The sequence below is a fragment of the Fulmarus glacialis genome, unplaced genomic scaffold, assembly GCF_000690835.1.
Source record: "Fulmarus glacialis isolate BGI_N327 unplaced genomic scaffold, ASM69083v1 scaffold811, whole genome shotgun sequence".
Classification (NCBI taxonomy): Eukaryota; Metazoa; Chordata; class Aves; order Procellariiformes; family Procellariidae; genus Fulmarus; species Fulmarus glacialis.
Genome location: NW_009190714.1, coordinates 104388 through 126976, shown reverse-complemented (window position 1 = coordinate 126976; position 22589 = coordinate 104388). Strand labels below are relative to the sequence as shown.

General features: G+C 41.3%; 1 protein-coding gene across 1 annotated transcript in view; it reads right to left on the bottom strand.

The window, feature by feature from the left end:
- The window catches only part of ADAMTS17 (ADAM metallopeptidase with thrombospondin type 1 motif, 17), a 180157-nt gene that overhangs the window by 62837 nt on the left and 94731 nt on the right, over window positions 1-22589 (bottom strand). The window contains exons 9-12 of the mRNA XM_009586177.1: window positions 16037-16138; window positions 14208-14353; window positions 8859-9025; window positions 6094-6221 (exon numbers count right to left, since the gene is read on the bottom strand). Of these exons, the coding sequence (XP_009584472.1) occupies window positions 6094-6221; window positions 8859-9025; window positions 14208-14353; window positions 16037-16138 (543 nt within the window). The remainder of the gene's footprint in view (window positions 1-6093; window positions 6222-8858; window positions 9026-14207; window positions 14354-16036; window positions 16139-22589) is intronic.

Here is a 22589-nt window from a genome sequence, read left to right as displayed (position 1 = left end):
TGGACCACATGAAACAAGAATGTACATATGTGAGCAACTGACATTCAGATCTGAGGGTAAAAGAATTCTTATTTCTTTGTTTTAAACACGACTGCCCTTGTGGAGCGTTATGGGTATCTGTCAGGATTTGTACAGGAGGGCGAGCCTAGATCCCTAATCAAGCAGTTCATCTGTAAGTTACTTCTATTTCTGTTCCACAACAAATTTTGTGTGATGGATGGGAGTCCATGTAGAAGTTAGTTCAGCAAATATCCTCCTGTCATTTCCCGAGCCTTCAGATTTTATCTGAATCAGAGCAGCTCTGCTGGAATAGGAGATATGCACTGCCTATTTTAAATTAGCATTATCTTATCTGCATTAGATACGCAATTACACTTGCCCATTGACTTTGTGTTTAGATCCCTTAGCAGTTCATGGGGATGCTAGATACAATTATTCTTGATAACCAGTTCTTCACATATAGAGCTTAAAGGTTATGTGTCAAAACCCATGTGTTCTGGCAGCAGAGCAGGCAATATGAGTGAACATGCAAATAATAAAAAGCCTTTTCCCATCCCAGGAACTCCTTTGCTTCTGTTCTTTGGTCGCTTTCTGTAGCTACCCCTTTCTGATCCTTCCAAACCAGCTTCATCTGAATTGACACCTCTGACCTGATTCCACCCTGCCTCTGCCCTGGTTTGTACAAATGCCAACAGGCTGCAGATACCAGAGGATTTTATATCAAGTGCCTATTCTTAAAAAACCGCATCTATCATGTCAGTTCTGGATTTGAAAATAATATATATTTATCAGTATATGATATATCTGTAGCCTCCCTTCTGGTTGATTCTTGGCTGCTCAAGCCACAAGCAAAATCTAAAGCCTCCAAGACAGATAACACCATGAACTGTGTATTATAATATTGTGTATATTATAATTGTCTATATATACTGTCTACATATGTAATAGACATATGTTAACCCATATAACCTCCATGGGCTAACATAGAAGAAAAATAGGGGGAAACAGCATGATTTTTTTTTTTATATCCCACTGTAAAGTTCATTAAAAACGTAGTAAGATATCAACAAAGTCTTGGTTTTTGTCACCATGCCTTACTCATCAGAAGCCCCGATACTCTTTTTAGGCCTCAGATTACATTGCTACAGACCCAGAAATTTTTAATAAGGCAATTATACAACAGGTTTCTGTAGTTCAAACAATCCTTCTGGATTTTGTGCACATACACTAAATAATTTATCAAAGTACAGTGCTAAGCGAAGTTGTTGTATGGAGACAAGCTACCCCGTCTGGAACATCTTGTACCACAGTTTGTAATGCAAGAATATGAATAATACATGGAAAATACTCAAGTGAGGAGGCAAAGCCAGAACTGCATGCATCAATCACATGCAAAAAGTGGGTACTGAGTACGCAGAAAACTGCCAGCAACAAGTCCAGTAGACAACTGCAATTTATCCTCTGCCTATTCAATTTGCAACAACTATTTTTGAAAATGTGTCCATTTTCAAATTTGTGCTCCCGTTTCATACTGTATGACAATTGCTTTTGGAAGAAAGTCATTCTACAATATTTTTGTTGTGCCAGGACAGCCTAATGTGTGGCTTGTCATCATTGAACTTACTGTGGATTCACCAGCAAGTTAAAAGTAGACGTGATGTGACAAAACGTTCATGAGAAAACTGCAAATAGAGCCAAAACATCTTCACCTCTTAAATTGTTAAATCCCAGCAAAGACTGCCCTTGATCTCTAGCCCGGTTCCACTATACAGGAGGTCTCTCCTTTCAAAGAGACCTTAGATTACACCCTGAAGTACAATTTGTAGTCCCCACTGGAAAGTTCTCATGCTATCACGAGTCTCAGACTAATCCTCCTTTGAGAAAAGCCAGCACAAAGTCATGTGCGTCATAACAGTCAGCGGAGCAGCTTGTCTTCTCCCCACACCACTGCTGTGTGACATCTGACACCTTTTTTAGCTCTACCTTCTGCCAGCAGTTTTCTATTAACATCAGCAGCACAGAGTGAAGAACTGTAAGAGGTTAGAAAGCGCACTGCTTCCATGAACGTTGACTCATGAAACATACACCAAACAGTCTTGAGGAAGAACAAAACACTCAAGGAATCCTCTCTCTGAAAGCCACTTGTCACTTGAAGAGAAATATGAGAAGATAAAAGCAATCTGAGCTGCAGGTTGCACCGCCCTACCCGATCTTCACTATGACTGCAATGTCCACGCTAGAGAAAGCAAACTGTGGAAGCAGGCAAGAGAGAGAGGCTGCAAAGCCTAGATGAGTACTCACCCTCCTCCTCCTCAGATGCATCAGACTGCTCTTCTTCTCCAACCTGCTACAGATTTTCTGTCTCCGAAAAATCTCAGGAGAAAAGAAATTCTCCTTGCTAGAAGACTATGTGCATTTCAAGAAGAAAAAGTCGAAGACCTATATACACATTGAACAAGGCATCTAGTTTGCTCAGAGGATTGTAAGGATAAGTGCATTTGTCGTTACTCTACAATGTTTCTTCTATAGGCACAACTTTATAACACTCCCTTCAGTTTTTGAGACCAACTCCTGAAGCTCTCATATAGCTTTTATTTTGCCCTCATTCTGGCAAACTTCTATCGCTATCAAGAAGGAAATGTTCAGCCTCAAAAACAACTCTAATAAACAAGGACAGGAGAAAATTGAATGAAGACCTTATGATTTGTCTCAAAGATAAGGAGTAAGATTATAAAAAGTCTAGGTGACTTAGGAACCCCTATGCTATATTTAGGGCTGAGTTTGCTCTATGGTGCTTCTATGCATGACCAAGGTATTAACCAAGTTTACTTACTCCAGCTGCCTTCAGGTGTAAGTGATAAATACAGGGATGCTGCTGCTCATAACGATTTTGCTTCAGGGATAGTGAGGCTGACACCAAAAGGCTTCATTCACACTGTTTAGATTGGAGCTTAGCTCATGGCTTTAAAATGAAACTGTAATAAGTTCACAAAGTACAGTTGAAGGAAAACTCTCCTCCCTTAGTGCCAAAATGCAGTTAGAGTATTTTGAGGCTTCAAAGAATCTGTTCCTGCCTCCCTTCTCAAAACCCCCTTCTCCTTGCAAGGTTTTTTCCTTTGCCATGTTCATCTACATTCATTCATCATGCAACAACGATGCATGAGTTTCATTTAGGAGCATCTACTGCTGAAGGGAAAAGAGCTATTACATTTCCTGGACTAGATGTTCACAGGCAATGGTTACTGCTAATTTGTCTGTTACACTGGCAATGTGTCATTCCTGCCTTTGAGAGCCTTTAACTAGAAGGATTACACAAGAAAATAAATAACAGTAATACCACCCTCTGATTTCAGCACTTATTCTCTTCTCCAGGCCCCCTGCAATGCTTGTTGCCAGGCTTTGTCTACACTGGGTAAAGAAATAAGGAGAAGAGTAATTAAATAAATATGCCGATTAAATTGGTTTAATAGGCAGCAAGTTAGACAAGTATCTGCGGCAATTGGGGTACACAGTCACATATGGCAATTCTCAGTGCTAAACTGCATATAAGGCAGAAGAGTATTATAAATGAGTTCACAAGGCTTTCAAATCTGCTCGGCTTGAATTGATCATTTTGCATTTTCTCTCAGCCAGATGCAAATGGACTGAATGTTCTGCAGCTGTCATCACCTCTCTGCACAGTTAAAGGCAGTTGCCCCTGACTTAGAGTGCAATTTGCTTTTCATGATGTACCTCCAAAGCTCTGTGCTCATAAAGGTTTTCATTTGGAGGGGAGCTGGCTACTGCTCCTCACTGGAGGAAGAAAACGTACATTGCCATAATGTCTGATTTACCATTTGTGGCTGATCTGAATGTTTGGAGCAGTAAAGCTGGCCAGCCCAGCGTAATGGTCAATGGCACACAGCTGGAGGTGCACAGCTGGCCTTACTATAAAAGGTTATTAATGGATTTTTTTAGTTTTTTCAGATACAGCTGAAAACAGGGAAAAATTAAGTAACTTGGGATGCATCATGAACCTGGCTCTATGCAAAGCACTTTGCATTAAAAGGCATATAAAGAATCAAACTCGTGTTGGCTCCCCAGCAATGTGCTGTTCAGATTCTTCATCTGAATAAATTAGAAGGACTGAATTAAACACGCCTTTTCAGCAGCATTTGGCAGGAAACAGTGGGAAGTGTCTCCTGCAGCAGTGCAAAATTCAATCCAGACAAAGATTTTTCCCTTATCTTACACTGCTATTAGTAAAGATGCATTATGCCCTCAAAGCCTCTCTTATACGCAGGTGAATATCGTCTTCATCTATCTCCCTGCCTGGAAGGCTCAAAGCAATAAAAATTGGTAGTTCTTAATCACTGCTCACAGAAATCAGAAATAATGCCAAATTTGGTGTGCCTTGTACCCCCAGGGCAAACTAGCATATCTCCAGTGAAGTTAGAGGAAGTAAAGGGTGATGCTAGAAAGCTGTTCTGGTGGATACAATAGGCTGGTTAATACTGAAAAGACGAACTCCTAGCATAGGATACAAATCTAGACGAGGATAAACTCAGGGGAAGAACTGCCAGGAAGAATCCAGCACTGGCACGGTTGCAGTAGCCAACTCAACTGTCTTTCACATCACTAACGTGTGTGCAGCAAACTTTGAACACATGCTACATGATTAGGAGAGAGAAAAACCAGTAAGTGTCTGCTCTGTCATAGTGTCTGTGACAAATGACTTGAATCCAACTGCAACACATTGCTAGGAGCATCCATTCCGCATGACTTCCTGCGATTTATGATCTTTAAATAAACATTTTCTTCTCTCCCTTCCCTTGTCCAAACTTTAAGTCTCCAGTTAGTACGGGTCTACACAACTCCACTAAATTTTCGAGAAATCTGAAATACCAGCTCTAAGGGATGGCCTCCCTAAGCATTCAGTGTGCTGCATTACGAACTGTCTTACTGCCCAGCAAACCATGAAGAGTTGTATTACAAAGATCTCCCACACCTAGTTTTGGTTCCATATGTAATTTGGCTAGAGAGAAATAATCCTCACTGCAATGGTTATAGGCCATCACACCTTCACTCCAGGAAAAGGGAATCAAAGCTGAAGACTCTTGAACAGAGTCCTTTTCATTTCCATTCTTGACTTGCCTGACCAAAGACAGAAGGAAACAAGCAGGGTTTGGCCAGTCCCTCCAGGGACAACCAAGGGGACATTGATTGTTCCATTGTGGTACAGCAGAAGGAAGCCTACCCTACATTCTCTCTGGTTTACTCTTTGTGTGACCCAAGCAAGACAATGCAGGTGAGAGGCAAAAGAAAACTGGCTTGGGCTGTGCTCTGGGCTGCACGATCTGCTCCTTTAAAACTATATTCTCTATTGCGTGGAGCTTTAAAACCTAGTTTGTGGGAGGAAGCGAACCTTTTTCTTACTGCAAGGGAAACAGGCCTTTCAAACAGTTTTGATGGGCCCCTACAGTAACTCACCTTGGCATTATATAGTAATACAGTCAACAAAAATCACACAGAGGAAGCTACTGGCTCATGCAGCTGCAGGAGCCAAGGAGCAACTGGTATTGAAAAGCTTCCTCAATATTTCTAGGCAGGAACCAGGTAGGCCTGAAAAGCATCATGATGTTGGCAATGCAACACTTGTAACAGGCTAGTGACAGTTTGTAATTCAGTTTGCAGCATCAGTGTTTTTTCAGTGATTCCTCTCATAGCCAAAATGGAGCAGTTAAGCGAGCCAGATTTCCACTCCCATCTGCTCCCCTCACAGAAGTCCCTTCCCACCCAAGCCATTTGATGACTACACACAAGCGAATGCGATCATTGAACATTCCCAGCTGTTCAGTAATAATCTCATACCTTGGGCATTTATCATAATCCTCAGACCAAGACACAGAGCTGTGGAGTGCTTGCAATGGGTCTTATAAAGTAGGGTTGCCCTCTCACCTCAGAGCAGCCTCCCAGCCACCCAGATAGATGCCTGTTCTTCTAGGATATACACAGCTGCCCCACATAACTACATGTGTATGTGACTATACGTAACTACATGTACTATGTGACTACACATAACACTAGAAATAAAACAAGAGAAAGTTACTCCACCTGGCACTTGCCATGTACACAGAGGTCAGTCTCGTAAGGCCCACATGGAGTACCATCGAGGACTCTGTCTGTCACCAGCACAGGGGAATCCTTCCCCAATGGAGAGCAGAAGAGCTCACATGGCTTATCTGGAAAAAGAAATACAGCACAAACAAGTGTTTGAGGCAATGGTGATGCAATCTCTACATGAACGGATTTGGAAAGGTATCTGTTGATACCTTCATCTTTGAAGGAACACGAGCCTTTCAATTTAGGCCTGTCATTCCCCTACTTTAAAATATCAATATTCAAAGGGTTACATTGATGAGATTGGTCTTCTAAGACACAGAAAACCATTTAGTCAGTACACTTCTATGTATGTTTGTGAATGGAAGATGTTTGTTACAGGGAACATTCAGCAGCCTGATATGAATGACCAAGTCACTGTGTGAGCATCTCAGACAAAATTCAGGCTACAGCCAGTGATTTAAGAAGAACAAGTTCTCCAGTCCATTTCTACTCTTGAGGAACTGACTTCTTGCATCACTTTGCCAGTAAGAACACTTGTATACATAAATTTAAAGCATTCTTGCATACATGTCACCTACTATTTCCTTAAACTGATATTTGTGGTCCTACAAACATTTCTGTCAGTGAACTATGCTGCTAGAATATATAGAGAAAGAACCCCCAAATTAATTTGAAATACATCAGTAGAGAAAAGTTGCATTTTTCATCCATGCTAATGGAAATTGTTATATTATATACTTAGACCTCACTTTGGAAAAGCTACTATTGTGTTTAGCTAGAGAAGGAGTTAAGTAAAAAAGCTTTTTCAAAGATTTGTATTATTAACTGGCAGCATACAGCAGATGTCAGGGTTTGCTGACTGCATTTGCCATATGTTTAAGTAACAGATATTTAGGCAATGTAATGTTTTTCCTTTGGAGCTGACTTTGCTACTCACGGACTTCATCCAAGGAAGAACCTATAGACATTCAAATGGAAACATGTTTTGTTCTGCATAGTCAAGTACCTCCACCCATCAGACGTAAGAGAGAAGGTTTGCCAATACAGTAAGCTAAGTGGCATAGGCCTTTTCTAAGCTTCCAATGCAATCAATAACCTGCAACCAGCTCCCACCTCACTAATGCATATAAGTAGAGTTCAAGCACAGTGGAGGTTAGCTCAAGGTTGGTTTGGATCTGTGTCTGTTTAAATGCTTCTCAGTGTGGTGCTTCGATATGCTGAAAAAAGGTACTGGAGAACATTGCATGGGTGCTCTAACATGCTTCAAGAAACAGTGACACTGATATGTGAAGCTGAGCTGCCCTCTCTGCATCTGTCTTGCTTGACAGAAGAACTACAGGCATATCCTGTGGATGTTCAAACTCCCTGCCTTGTGTCTGATACAAAACAAATTCGCAGAGGCTGGATTTTGATTTCACTTGCAGAGTGAACAGAGGAGCTGGGAAAGCTGTTGAAAGAGCAGCTTGTGCAGGAAACCGCTAGTCTGACCGCCTCTGGACAGCCTCTCTTTCTGCAGCTGTGAGATCTGCAACAGGGCAGGAGAGGTTTCTAATTTGCATTCACAGAAACTGAGGCAACATGGCTCAGGTGAGTGAGGCTTTGCTAGATAGCAGGAATAACGTTGGCTATTATATTTTAGCTATAGCTTGTTCAATCTTCAGGTGGCCAAAAAAATGGCATATTCCCTTTCTGTGGCTGAATGAAGTTCCCACTGCAATATGCTACTAATTCTGGCAGCACTGATCAGAGAAGATCACTGAATCATCCGTTTTCTTTTCTTTTCTCTCCTATTTACAGGACCCTCAGCAATCTGTTCCTGATCGGTTCCTGATTGGAAATGGAGAAAGGAGTGAAACAGCTCACCCCTGGAAAAAACTGGGAGAGTTTTCTGTGGCTGAAATTAGTCAGGGAAGTAGCTCTGCATTGTGCGTTCACCCAGCAAAACTATTTGGGGAGGGGGGCAGAGGGAAACAACAAGCAAAACCAGCCTGTCTCCTGGGGCATCTGAAGGAATTGTGCTCTTGGAGGGTCTGCTATGGGAAATGAAATGCTGTCTATACACTTGTCCTGGTGTCAGACCTAATTTGTCAGTGCTAGCACAGGAAAGGGCTTATCCAATGTCTGGTCTTTTGGTATCAGTTCCAACACCACCCTCCTCTGTTCAAGCATGTCTTTAAGATGACCAAATGAAACTAGCCTTGCCTGTTTTTCAGCAGAGTGCAGCAAAAAGATGTTTGTTCCTGCAGAAAGGACATTATTACAATCCTTTTTCATATCCCCCCAACATCTGGTTGAATAGTAGATGAACAGCAAGATCCAGCCAAGGAAGCATTAAAGGAATGTAAGTAGGATAAGCAATCATGCTGAAATGCCCAGAATTGACACACATCAAAAATGTCCCAGGGAATCCTTCTTTTTTTCAGTTCCATATTAATTTGAACTTTCTAATGTTTAAACTTCCATTCCCAAATACCTGCCTGTTTAGACTGGGAATCAAGTTAAGGCACCTCTCCCCCAGCATTACAAAAAGATGAGTAAAGAACTGACAGCTCTGTATCTTCTGTTAAGAAGGCTAAAAGAACAGCAGGGCAGCACCAAGAAGAACTAATTGTAATTAGTCTTTCAGCTGTAGGTAAGAGGAACATACTATAGCCTTCTCACCAACAAATGAGAGTCTTGCAGATGAAATCAAGATGGGTTGAGAAGCTGCAGTGAAAGAACAACAAGGAATTACAGAGTAAGATGAAAAAATTTACCATCAATGATGACAGCTGTCAGGAGGCTTTTCTTCTTGTTGGTGTACCTGTCATGGGCCTGACACTGTTGGTCCCTGAAGCTTGGCACACCTTTAGGGCAGGGTAAGTTCTCACACACAGTGTGCTCCACGCTGGCTCCCCGGCAGTTCTTCCCACCTGGCCCCGGGCTATCACAGGAAATAGCAGGAACAGCACAGCTTCTCACAGGCACACCTTCACCTAATTTTCCCTATCCAAGGCAACTCTTGAAATAGCAGAAAGGATCCTTCCTCTCAGATGTTCCTTGCTGGAGGGCAAATCCTGCTCTCAGTGGCTCTGACAGAAAATTATTCAAGCTCCATTCTGGATCTATAATTGGCTTACCACAACAGTTGCTCTGGCATACTTCAGAAGCATGTTTTTTGTAGTATCCCATACACAGATCAATAAATAGGAGCTGCCTACACATTGCACACCTCAGATAAGAGGTAATCCAAAATGCTATTCACTTGTGGGCACTAAGCAGCCTTCTTAGAAGATACAGAGTTTTTAACTGTTTGAATTCTGGTCACAAACCAAGGGATGTGACTCATTTTGCACTGCTGACCTAAATTTCTTCTTTGATTTCAACAGAAATTCATTGCTGTCCTAACCTATTTTCAGATGGAGCAGGCAAATGACTGAGAAAGAGTGGAGAGAGAGAGAGAGTGTGTGTGTGTGTGTGTACGCGCGCGCGTGTACCAGCAGTTTCAGAACAGGACTTGAAGTAAGGCACTCCCAAACTTTGGGTTCTGCCATGACATCAGACCTGATCTCTGACTAACTTTTCCTGTGACCTGGGACAAGTTTCTTAACTGATGGTGACTTGTGAGGGTTAGGCTTTGGAAGGTGCACTGAGCAAGACACCTAAAGTCTAAGTATTATTTATATTTGCACAGTCAGGCAGTTCAGAAGATAATTTGTGGTTCCATCACAAATACCAAAGTTAAATATTTGTATTCTTAATGGGGAACCTAGAGGCACCACGGTGACGTTACTGTGCCCAGGATCACACCAAATACCCAAGGCAGAGGCAGGCAACCCGGAGTGTTTCACCTTTCTCTTCCCACCATTTGCTTTGCCCTCTGCCTCAAACACTCTTAACAATGGGGACACAGCAAACACCTCTTCAGCACATGTCTTTAAGGTTCTGTCTTCAGCAGTTTGAAATGAAAATAACATATAACCTGTACTGTAAGTAGGGTGTCCAGAAAGAAATCTGTGCAGCAGATAATCTCCATCCATGAAAACCATGCCATTTTACACATTTGTTTTTTAAACATGCAGGAAAGGCCACTAATCCAAGACCAGGATTAAGCACCTGCAAAATCTATTTATTCTTACTTATGATTCCCCAGAGAAGAAGGAAAACTCAAACTCTCAACAATAGCCTATATTTTCTTTGCAAAACAAAACGAAACAAAACATAAAAAAAAAAAAAAGTAAGCAAAAGACTTAGCCATCCTAACAGATAATTTCTTTAGCTACTTACTGATACTCTCCTAAATTTGTCACATACCCATCTCCCCAGCTGTAATCAGCAAAGATGGATAAAGTCATGTTCTTACTTTTCTTTAACAGATGGCTATAAAAAGCAACTCCAGCCAAATTCCAGTTTTTAGCAGTGTGGTAGTTCATTCCAAAAGCTTTTCCCCCCCCCTCCCTCCCAGAAGAGCAAAGAACATCAGGTTATATCACTCAGCTAATTAGAAACCAAGGCCCTCACTATATATCATTTATTTGTGGCAGTGGTCCTAGCAAGAGTTGCCCTGTTCATTTACATGCTGGCTATAGGATTGGGTCTTTGATTTCCTAGCTGTGCTGAACTTGATGAATTCAGCATTCGGTGCAACAGAAACATTTGATTCTGCACAGAAGAGCTTTATGCCAAATTTCAGCCTAGATCAAATTTTTACAGTAGCTCCGTTAATCCCAGAAAGCGTGTTTTGGGTTTTTTTAATGGAAATGACACTGTAACATCACAGAGAGTCACTAGAAGAACACCTAAACAAATGCCTGCTCGCACTGCTAACACCTCTTTTCTGCCACAGACACGTGCAAGGCAGCAGATGTGCTGAGACTGATGCAGAAATCTTCTGGGAGGATTGTGTCTGCTGCCTTAGACTGGATGAGACAGACACTCAGGCCAGATGACTAGAAGCATGACGCACATGAACCCTGCACTCACACAAAGACATCAGATACGCGAACTTTGGTTTCAGCACCATCTCTTCGGCTACAGCAAAAGAGATGTAGCCACTGAACATAAGTGACTCTGTGCATGTTTGTGTGTACATGCACAGGAAAAAAAAAACCAAACAAAAAAGAAAGCAGTCAGAATATCCAAAGAGTAACAGAGCGCTCTCTTGAGAGCAGGGTATCAAGCTGATGGCCATAGAACAGCAGACACAGCAGGACTACTATTTACTGTGCTCATCAGCAGTTGCTTTGGCTTTAATCTTAAGACGTCATTAACTTGTGAGGGACTTTCTATGAGCTTGCCAATGCAGACTGGAAGCAAGCAGTTCTCATTGTTGGTAATAATGGTCACTGGCAATACTAAAGTAGTAGCCAAATCCATTAGGACACAGAGACTTCCTGAGCACCCACCACTCCCAGTCAGTGGGAGCTGCAGGAACGTAGTACCTTTTGGCCTGCACTCCTCTGCTTGGCCCTTCAGCAGCCTGACCTGTCTTCCCTTTCTAATTAAGGAAAAAAATGAACTGCCTCCTCCTGATGCAGTTTCTCCCAAAATTAAAGAGTTGGATGCACTCATCTCATCAGCCACAAAAACCAGAACATCCTACAGATTTGGGGGATGTTTCTTCTCCCAGTAATCCAACAAAAAATAATATATCCAACAAGGCCTTCCCACCTCAGCCCCCCTCTGTCCAGCACCATCATACTTTATTTGGTAGTATGTTGGTGCTTTCTACTACTAACTCTAGTAAAACACTAGTAGAATATACAGCATCTATTCACGGGGTTCAGGAACAACCTGATAAACAGACATGGATAGACAGTCAGAGAAATGGACAAGACATAGCTCTGCCATGCTGATTATGTTCTGCTCTGTTACTGTTTGGGTAGGGAATGCAGAATTACTGACAGTAATCTTTTACTTAACTGACCTCTATAACAGTATTTCAGTATTACAGGCCTCTTGGCATATTCAAACAGGATATTGAGGGTTTTCATCATGCAAGATGAAGAAAACCAATGACAGTCACTCTCTCTGGTCTCCCACAAATGGTTACCTAGCACTTGTTCATATACCTTTCTTTTCCTGCTTCACTCCATTTTTGTGGTTTCATGCTTTTGTCCCTTCCACTGTTCCAAATGCTGAGGCCAAGACTTTGGGCATCATCTCTATCAGATTCTGCAAAAGATTTTAGGGAAAGATCCCTGTAAACTCAGGTCCCAAGCCCTGTATAATATGGGCTGTAGCACTGCCTGGGATTTCCAATAAACAGTATAATTCAAGCCCACACTGACACATGCCTGAAACAGTGACTGTGCGAGAGCTCCTGGTAGACAACTTCACAGCCATCTTCCACTGTATTTATGCCAAGAGAATCTACCCACTAATGGAACTGAAGAAATCAAAGCCCATTTATACTACTGTGACCCTTTTACATGACAAGAGGGGACTGGAGAAGGGGTGGAGATCTCATTCTGATGTTGTCTTTAAGCCAGTGGTATTCTCTTCAATCCCACTGTACAACAATAGTCCAAAGCCTAGTCAAGAACACAAGGCAGTATAACTCAAAAGTCTGCACATGCAAACTGGCTCATGACACACTGCCTTACAACCTTTTGGAGGCAATGCATGCAAATACTCAGAGAAATTACAGAGAGGAAAAACCAAATCAAACAGTGAAGCAACTGGTTTAAAAATACTAATAGTCCCACAGGCTCGAAAGTCAGCTGGCAGGAGTAGAGATTCCAGTTAAAAAAAAAATCCCAAGACCAAATATATATAAAATAAAAGATAAATCCCTTAGCCAGTATTTTTGGACAGTGAATAAACCAGCTGCAGAAGTGGGCTGACGCCAGGAATTTGAAGCAAAAGAAGATCACGTGTGTATCCCCAGCCAAGAATGTATATGAGCAAGAGAATTTTAAAATCAGTGTGCAATCTTGGAGGGAGCATTTCCTGTAATTTAAGGAACGATGATGAATGGATTTAGGTTTGGTCAGCACTGTGGTTAAAGAGACTTTTTGTAGCTGACAGCAAAGAAACCAGCTCAGTCCCTTGTTCAGGAAAATAAGCTGGTAAAAATCAAGCCTGGACATTATAGACATGCAATTGCAGTTCAGCATTATTTAAGGAGAGGGATAAACAAAAATATCCCTTTCGCATTAATACAGCTCAGCAGCAGCCAGTGTGTGCCTATCCATCATCTAGGCGTGTCTTCAAAGTGACTATGTTGCTAGCCAGAATTTCAGTCCCTATTTAAAAAGTTTCCTGTGCTTTGTCTGTGGAGAAAACCTTAAAATATGAATAAAGTCAGAGATACACAACTTGGAGGGCTGCTTTCAAGATTGTGAGCACACTCACTCATCTCATAAGTTATAATGCACAAAAACAGGGGTGGTCAGTTAAATGGCCACCATGGTAACCTGTTCAGGCCTCCCATAAGAAGAAAAGACTTCCAGATGTGCCTCAGTTGACCTGAGGGATGAAGGATGGCACATGGGAGATAACAACACTTACATTTCTTCCTGAATCAGAAAAAAATCCAGGCCCAAACAGAGAGCATAGACTTATTCGTAGTCACTGTGCAGGAGCTAAACAGCACCCACTGCACTCGGTGTGCAGGAAAACTTTCCTTTTCACATGCAGCACATCCTGATGTACAGAATGTCTCAAGGTGCTTTACCAACACAGCTATATGACACTATGGCCACTGTCAGCCACTCTATTGCTTCCCAAGCCCAGAGCCAGCACTCCCTGCAAAACTGACCTCTAAGACATATTGGCTCAGTTTGGTCTGTAGATCCAGATCAACCCCTCCTCATTCACTGCAGTGCTGGAGAAGAAACACAGCATCGTTTTTTTCTGCCAAACTGTATGTTTTTAATTCAGTTGTATCTATGTTTGAATCATTGCAATGGGCCACTTCCAATGGTAACCCTTCAAGCCACTTCCACAGAACCTACTTCACTCTGAGTCACTCCAGGATTTTGACCTGGTCCTTGCTGCTTGTCAACAATAAATCTCTCATGTCCTCTGCACAGCTCTGCCGCCCATTTCTTCCCTGTACTCTTGCAGCAAGGATTGTCTAAGTGCTACATGCAAAAAGAAATCAGCATGATGTGAAGACTTACGGGGGATTGTCACATTTCCGCTGTCTGAATCGCACTCCTGTGCCACAAGTCCGGCTGCACATGCTCCACTGACTCCACATGCTCCAGTCTCCGTCAACATGTTCAGGGATGGGAGTTTTACTGACACACTCCCCAGCTCGGCACCACTGAAATGCAATTGAGTTAGCACAGGCTGGAAAGAAGCCTTGATCTTGCAAACATTCCTGCAGTCCTGTGGACTTAAAGGGATGTCTGAGAGATTACAAGAAGCCCACATTTAAGTTTCTAGAGATTCAAGGCTTCAGTGAGATGGAGGTGGGAGGAGGAGAAAGGGAGGAGGCGAAACACAGAAATTTAAGTGTCACCCTCAACGAACCCCTGAAGGGAGTTCTGTCATTAAAGAAAAAAAAATCACAGAATTGAGCCCCTTGCTTTATAAAGCAGATAATTATCTAAGTGCTAAGACTTAAAGCCACACTCTTCACAGAAATTGAGTCCAAGAAATTATACCCCAAAGCAATGTCTTCATCAGCAGTATTCCCAGTATATACAAAATAATTGAGGTATTTTGGACCTAACTTGGCTAAAGCCGAAAACAACCTTTCATTCTAATAGTTGCTCTGGCCCCTGACCAAGCAGCAAACTTGGCCTATTCTCCTGCTCTGTCCAGGATATGATACAGTAAGCACTGCTAAGCAATCTTACGAAAGAATCACCAGGACTCCTGTAGTTAGAAAAACATATATCTAAAAATCTTTTGTCTCAGCTTTTCTTGTCATTGTTTATCTTTATTTGCAAGCAAAGAAAAGGTCTCTAATCTTTGATTTTAGCAACAAACTTTTAAATTTTACCCTTTCTTATCTCCCCAACCGTACAACATAGAAAAAATATTAGAATCCAAAATCAGTGAGTAGGGGGCTGGCAGTTACCAAACCAGTCAAGTTCCTTTGTAGTCTAACAAGTTACCAGCCGCACTGGGAGAATCAACCACATATATTTATGAACGACATCCCACCTAGCACAGCCCGTCTCAGAGGCTGAACATGTTCACTTAAGTCAACTTCTGTTAGCACAGTAGATCAGCTGGAAGGCAGCAGCTGAGCCCCAGTAACTCCCACCCTTATGGCATTGAAGCCAGTTACTGGAATGGTGATTTTCATTGGAGGGAGATCCACTAATCTGAGAGTTTACTTTGTGTTTCTTTTAACAATTTTCTACATTGACCTGAATTCTGGAAAGTCCATATATGCCTTAGTCATCTGAGGATATGCAGACAGTACAGCAAACGATACTTCAAAAATAACTGAACATCACTGAATTTGAGCTCAACACATTTTGAGCTACTTTTAAAAACGATAAAGTTTTTAAGTAGCCTCTTTTTCTTTCCCCATCTTTTTCCACTCCCCTAATGTCAGTCTAAATGCTCTCCACAGTTTCTACCTCAAATATAGCCAAGAACACCACTACCTTAGCTTACACTGAAAAATCACCTCACTCGTGAAACACCACTGACAGCAATGAACAGAAGTGACAGGAGTGAGCTACTACCTAACACGACTCGCAGGGTACTCAGTCTGTGCACTTAGCAGAGTGAGGCATGGGGTTTTCCTGCAGTGTTTGTAGAATGCCTAGACCACAAGAACTTGACTACTGAGATCTCCAGAGGCTACTGAAATACACGTAACATAAAATCAGAAAGACTTAACCCAATCCAGCTGTTAATTGAGCAGTTTCTGTAACAGAATCAGTAAAAAATATGGGTTTATGGTAAATACTGAACATCTTGGAAACATTATTCCACAGACAATGCTGGAAAAAACAAACTGACTGCTACTGAGCATTTTGATTACCTTGTCTGCGCCACATTCAGTGCCATCCAGAGGGGGGTCCAACTTCGTTTTACAGGATGTATCTCCTTCCACCAGGCACCAGAGCCCAGCACACATCAAATGCTGTAATCACAAAGCAACAAGGTGCAGTTATTACTTTTGGAGATGTCAGCTATCATTATGGGATACACTGCAAAGCTCAGGCAGTCTTTCTCAAGTGAATCCAGAGACATCTAGTTGGTTTGGGAGCAATTATTTTTTAAGGATAGATTGGCATTAAGTGGTGGGGCTGAGAACGTAAAAGAGATTGATGGATGCCTTTGTCAGGAACAAAACCTACCCAAAACAAGAAGTACGTTATTTAAATAGATTTCTTTTCACAAGAATAAATCTGGTCCATTATAAAAGAGAGGCCAAGATGGGTGCTTTGGAACCATGCCACATGCTTAGATGTCCGAGCTGCTTAATTACTTGTATTTTTAAAAAAGATACGCAAGTAACTAAGCATGATGAAACGCAGTCAGCCCTGCTGGATCTGGTGGTTGCTATAATCAGCCAGCGATGCCCCTTGGGAGAAGATGATCGTAAGGTGGAATGAGAAAGAAGAAAGGATTTCATGGTGTGCCATGAAGTGCCAAGCAGAGTAGGAGCTTGGTGACAGGCAAGGGCAAAGTTAATAAAGGTTTGGTGGTGAGAAGTAGCTGCTAGAGACCAATGTGCTAGAGAAGGTGAAAAATGAGATCTGAGGGCAAGAGCAGCAAGAGGTACAGCAGATCTCGCTACCAGACTTGAAACACATTCTGGGTATCATTACTCAACATTGCTGCTCTGCTCAGCCAATGTGTGTTGCAGGGATATTAATGCCGACCACGCTTGCGTGATCTGTCAGATCAATAATGTTTTCAGAATTTGAGAAAAAGAACCAGGAAAAGGGGCCTTTACATCGTTAACATTTTCCACAGCATCCACTGTGCTTTGCATTCCATGAAAGTGGACGATTTCAGTACAGTGCTACAGATCTGAGTACCAAAAAAAGAAAAAGAAGAGTTACATTTCTTTCCACTATTGTTCACGTTTCAATGTAATGGTAAAAAGATGAGAAGCCTGACTCAAGTGCCAGCTGGTCTTGTCAAGATTTATTGCACCTCATTAAATAGTTGAGTCAACACGCTTCAACCTTATGGTTCTTTCACAATGTAATGTAAGAGACTGTGGGTGCATGTGTGTTTTGTGTACATGCATGTTGGTATGTCTATATAAAATAGATCTGTACGCCAGAGGGTGCAAATGAGATAAATCCCAATACCAGGAGTGATGATGTAGAACATACTGAAACAAAATAGTTATCACAGCAGTATCTGCATCCTGTTTTATTTCTACATTTCTTTCTGGAAAGAGGATTTTGCACTATTTAAACCAAAAGAACATTCACAAAAACTAGAAGCAGACGGCACAATTCAGCAACATCTGTATTAACCACAACACAGAAAGTCATCATCGAACAAACAAACAACAGCAAATACACCAGGGAAGCCTAAATCAATGAATTTTCAAGACATTTTCCCCAAACTAATAGAGCATATGGGAAAATATCAGACTTTAGTAATTTTGACTAAATGACTGTAACTAATTAGTGGTTTACCCACAGCTCTGAAAGCACTTAAGCACCAATTAGCCATATGGACATCACATACTGTTTTACAGATAGGTACACCGAGGCAGAAGAATTGACAAGCCAGAGATTTCAGAGCTTACTGAGAAGTCAATTGTTCCACACCACAACTCCCAGATTCTCAAAACCCCGTCTTCCCTGGAGAGGGCTAAAATCAAAAAGTACATCAATTAACTGTCCACAAGTGTTACAGAAAGAACGCCAATCTAGGCAATAAACCATTTAAACTGAAAAAGCTTTTCCCCAAATGCCAAACTTACAGCTCTAAGAGGATGCTTGTTTTCCTAGTTGTAAAGCTACAGCACCCTTGCACCTGATTTAACTCACTGGAATCTAAAGGTGATGATTCTTTATGTTAAGATTACACATGTGAATGATTAAAAAGGATTCAACAGTTAAGGTATGTTAAAAGCATGTCACAGACCTAAGTGGAAGGTATGATAGGAGGTTCTAGACACAGTGGCAGGATGTGCTACATGTAGCTACAGGACACAATTAAATGCAGTCTATGAACGTGATAGACTTGCTAAACTCTAACAGTTTCTTTGCCATTACAAATAATTGTACTAATGACTTATAAATGTTGTTACTGTTAAGCCAAGGTCAGGAATTAATTGACAATCTGGACTGTCTCTTCTCCCTTGATGATTGTGGACAGTGATCTTGTGAGAGCACTATCTATCAGCAACGCCTCCTTTCAAACTGTGGTTGGGGAATACTGGTACGTAAAATGAAGGGAATCTTCAAAGATGAAGGGTGGAGATAGCATGTATTTTCACTTTTCTAAGCTTCAGCCCCTCTCTTACATATAACCACAAAGCTTCAGAGCAGAATGTGATGAGAAACGCTCCAGCCTGATCTCTTGAATGACCCAGACAGAAATTTTGCCCCGTGGTTCCAGAAGGAAACCCTCTGCCTCTGCTTTCTGTCAGAAAGACATCCTGGCTGAAGATGTAATGGAATTCACTACAGTCTTAAAGAAGTTGTTCTAGACACAGATGAGCACCATTGCTAAATATCTGTGCATTATGCAAGGCCAGTATTTGTTAAGCTTCAGCTTAAAGTCCCTGGATCATAAGCTGCACACAAATTAGTTAGGGGGTTAAAGTCTCCTCTTTGATGTAAAACTGGGAGGGGGGGGGGGGGGGGGTGGAAACAGAAAGTCATAAAAATGAAACAGCTTTTTGTACAATTTTGGTTGCCAACCAGAATTCCTCCATAGCCCACAAGAACGTGGAAGGTGATAAAGCCAGCTAAAAAGGCCCAGGTATGAGCCACAGCCTGGGGGAAGCAATGGGCACAGATAACCTCAAACAGGTGTCTGTACCAGCAGAACTACATAACTGAGCCCAGCCTATGGATAAAGCGGGTGCAAATATTCACATGTGTGTATGTGTGTGTATATAAATGTATATGTTTGTGCACATCATGTATACACACACATGCACATACACATATATTTATAGGGAGATAAATAAAGGAAAAAATCTCTCTTAGCAATACCAATCTTTCTGAAATTTCCCATCTTTGAGGTATGGAAAACATAGGATTTTTATAGTATCCCTGTGTTTGATTCCGAACACTAAATGCAAAGCATATTTCAGGAAACAGTTACAGAAAAATCTGGTAACTGCGCTTCAGCTCTGTGTTCTAGTGCCATACCACTACAAAGCTCAAACGCTCGTTAGTGCAGTCCCCTGTATTTAATACAGCATTCAGACACCCCAGCAAAGATTAAACCATCAGCTTTGGTATTGTACGTTCCCAAGATGTTTTATCATGTTAATAGCTCATTTCAAAAGAGATCATATATCAATATGAAACCCAAACAAAAATCCCCATTAAACAGTCCTATAGCTAACCAGTCGCAGTGACTGACTTTTTAATAGTTAAATAGCCAGCTTTGTGGAGAAATATCAAAGTGAGAAATGGCAGGACTTGAAAGGAAGTTGCTTGTATATGAGTGGCAGTTCAGAGCTTACACTGATATAGAAGAAGCCATCAAAAGAGCTGTATTACTGCTAATTGTAAATTCAGCAACCAGCTTTTAGAAGGCAGGTCTCTGCCTGCAAAGTCTTCCCTACAGCATTCAAAAAGTGCCAGTTAGGATTTTCCAATGACAGATATTTTTCACTGGAAAAATATTGATTTGTTGAAACTGTTTGTGGGGAAAGGTCCTCTTTGGATCAGTTCCCAGCTTGAAATATTTCCAAGAGCAAAATAAAATTTAAAAAAGTGAGATGGTTGTTGAAAAGTAAGATTTCAATAAAAAATTAAATTTCCTTTTTTTTTTTTTTAAATTGAAATGCTTGTTCAACTGAACTGAATAAATTAAGGAATTTATATAGACAGAAAATAAAATTAAAAAGTTGAAATAAAAACAGAATTTTTATAAAGGTGCAAATTTTAGACTCTCAAAAGTGCCTGGAAGATAGTAAAACTTGTCTGCACAGCTGTTAGAAACGAGTCCTGAGAGAGGTCACAGTCCGGAAACTCCCAAGCTAGGCGATATCTGCTCGGCAGGTGAACGACGCTTCCGATTACAGGTATTATAATGGGCATCTATTTGAGAAAGGGGCCTTACTGTGCCAGGTGTTTTCTCTTTTTCAAAGAACTTGCAATCTAAACAGACTCCTGGGAGCTTGGAGATAAAGGAAGCTTTATCCCTCTGTTATAGGTGGGAAGATGAGGAACAGAACAGAATTAAATGTTTTGCTGAAAGTCTGCTGGGAGACAACCAAAAATGCTGCTCAGAGCTCTGCAGTCCTCTGCTCAGTGTCACAGCCACAGGCTCACACTGCCTGCTCTGGCTAAACTTCAGGGTAAAACCAGAAACAACTCCTGGGATACTCCCAGGAACATGTCTGGCTGTGGGCCTTCCCACCTTTCACAGCTTTTCATACTTTTTCACAAGACATACTGTTTCTGAAGATGGTGTTTACCTTACATGTAACTCCATCCCACACCTGTGCCAGCACAGACTCGCAGCGTGTGAAGGGCTACGACCACTCACATGCAGCTCTAGGGAAGTAATGTATTTTAGGTTCTTTAATGCAGTGCTGCAGCTGGAAATGAAGAGAAGCCAAAATTAATTCAGCCAGCTCTTTGCCCACAGGCAGTAAGTCTAGAGTCTGCTAGTTTCTGGGTTAGCTATTGCATCACCACTGTTACTAAAATCAGCATGATTCTGCCCAATGACCTCATATGGTCTCAGTGAGAAGAGAGGGCTCGCAATGTTCCTCCGTCTCAAAGCCTCAAATAATTACCTATAAGGGGCGCTTACAAATCTCCAAAGCATAAAGAGAATCCAATGAATAAAGATATCCTTCCCACCAGGGAACAACTCTACAGAAGCTAATTCCTTCCTTCTCACCTTGGATTCACCCAATAAAAGAAACACTTATTTTTCCTGAGAATGAATTTGTTCCTGCTGCCTATTGCCCACTGGAAAGAGGAACCTCTTACTTCTAGCAGCAGAATTAAACCACCATGAAACCAATTTTGCTGTCAAAATGAGGGGATTATGAAAAAGGACTTAGAAAGAGTAAATATCCTTAAGGAAGAGGAGCAAGAGACCACACAACACACAGGCATGCTTATAAATAGGCTGGCTTTCAACGAAATATCAGATCTCTTTTATTTTGCCAAGGTTTTGGCTTGGCATATAGCTAACTGTGAGAGAAAACACGCTCATAAACAGAATCCTAATTAACACATATTAAGTACAATAAACACACAATTTACACATGCTTTCCTGTTCAAAACACTGTGTATACGTTCTTGAAGCCTCACAGCATGCTTCTGAGGAAGAATTCTTTACACAACAAGGTGAGAAAAACAATGCCCCCAATTTCTACACTGTCACTGTCTTTAATTTTGGGTGCAACAACTGACCATCTACAATAGATCACAAGGGAGGCGAGCACTGTTGTTTGCCACTGCTATTAGATGGAGCTTCTTGCTGTTGAAAACTAGATGGAAAAGTGCTCAAAATCAGAATCCTGTAAAATTGGAAGGCACTTTTGAAAAGGAGGCATGTGCTGCCCCAGACAAGATAACTGTGAGGCTTGGATACACGTATCAGTGGCCAGCTGCTGACCTTTCTCTAGAGCTGATATTCCAAGGAACAAGTGGTAGGTCCAATAGTGGAAGTATCTGTCTATCTGTCCAAATGACAGACCTGATCCAAAAGTCAAGGGAAGGCTTGATAAAGAATCACAAGGACTATCCTAGATATTCAGGCTATGGTTGATATCCACTACTCATTTTAACAAAATTGGGCAACAATCCCACAAATTTATAATGGGTAATTTTATTCATTAATGACAAAGTAGAATGGATCCCTTTACTGCTGGAGAGAAAGCATATTACCTTGTATTATAAAAAACAATCATACAATCATCTTAGATGCAACTAGAAAACGTTTCTTAAAAAATATTTCCCTGTTTTCACTACCTGGTGATCACCTTGTTTCCTCAGAACATAGAGAAACACATGTGGACATTATGCTTTTTAGATGAGCAGGACCAATAACCTGCCTGCTTGGAGCCAACAAACAAATTTAGAGTTGATTCCCCTTTATATTAGTTTTTTTAGTCAATGTAACTCCATTAACTCAATGAACAGCCTCTTCATCAAAACTTGTGTGAGTGTAAAGTCACCAACATCAGACACAAGTGTATAAAATCAACAAGATTGTTTTAACTCTTGAGGAAATGGCCCTTGACAGCTAAAGAACTCTTAAGGAAATGGTCCTTGAGAGTTAACTGCTTTCCGGTGCTACTTTTTTCCTTGTAGAACAGTACAAAAAATTCAACATAGTCATTTCCGAGATTTGTTAATGTTCTGTATCAGAGAAAACAAAACAAACTGAACCCAGCAAACATGAAGGATGTCACGCTG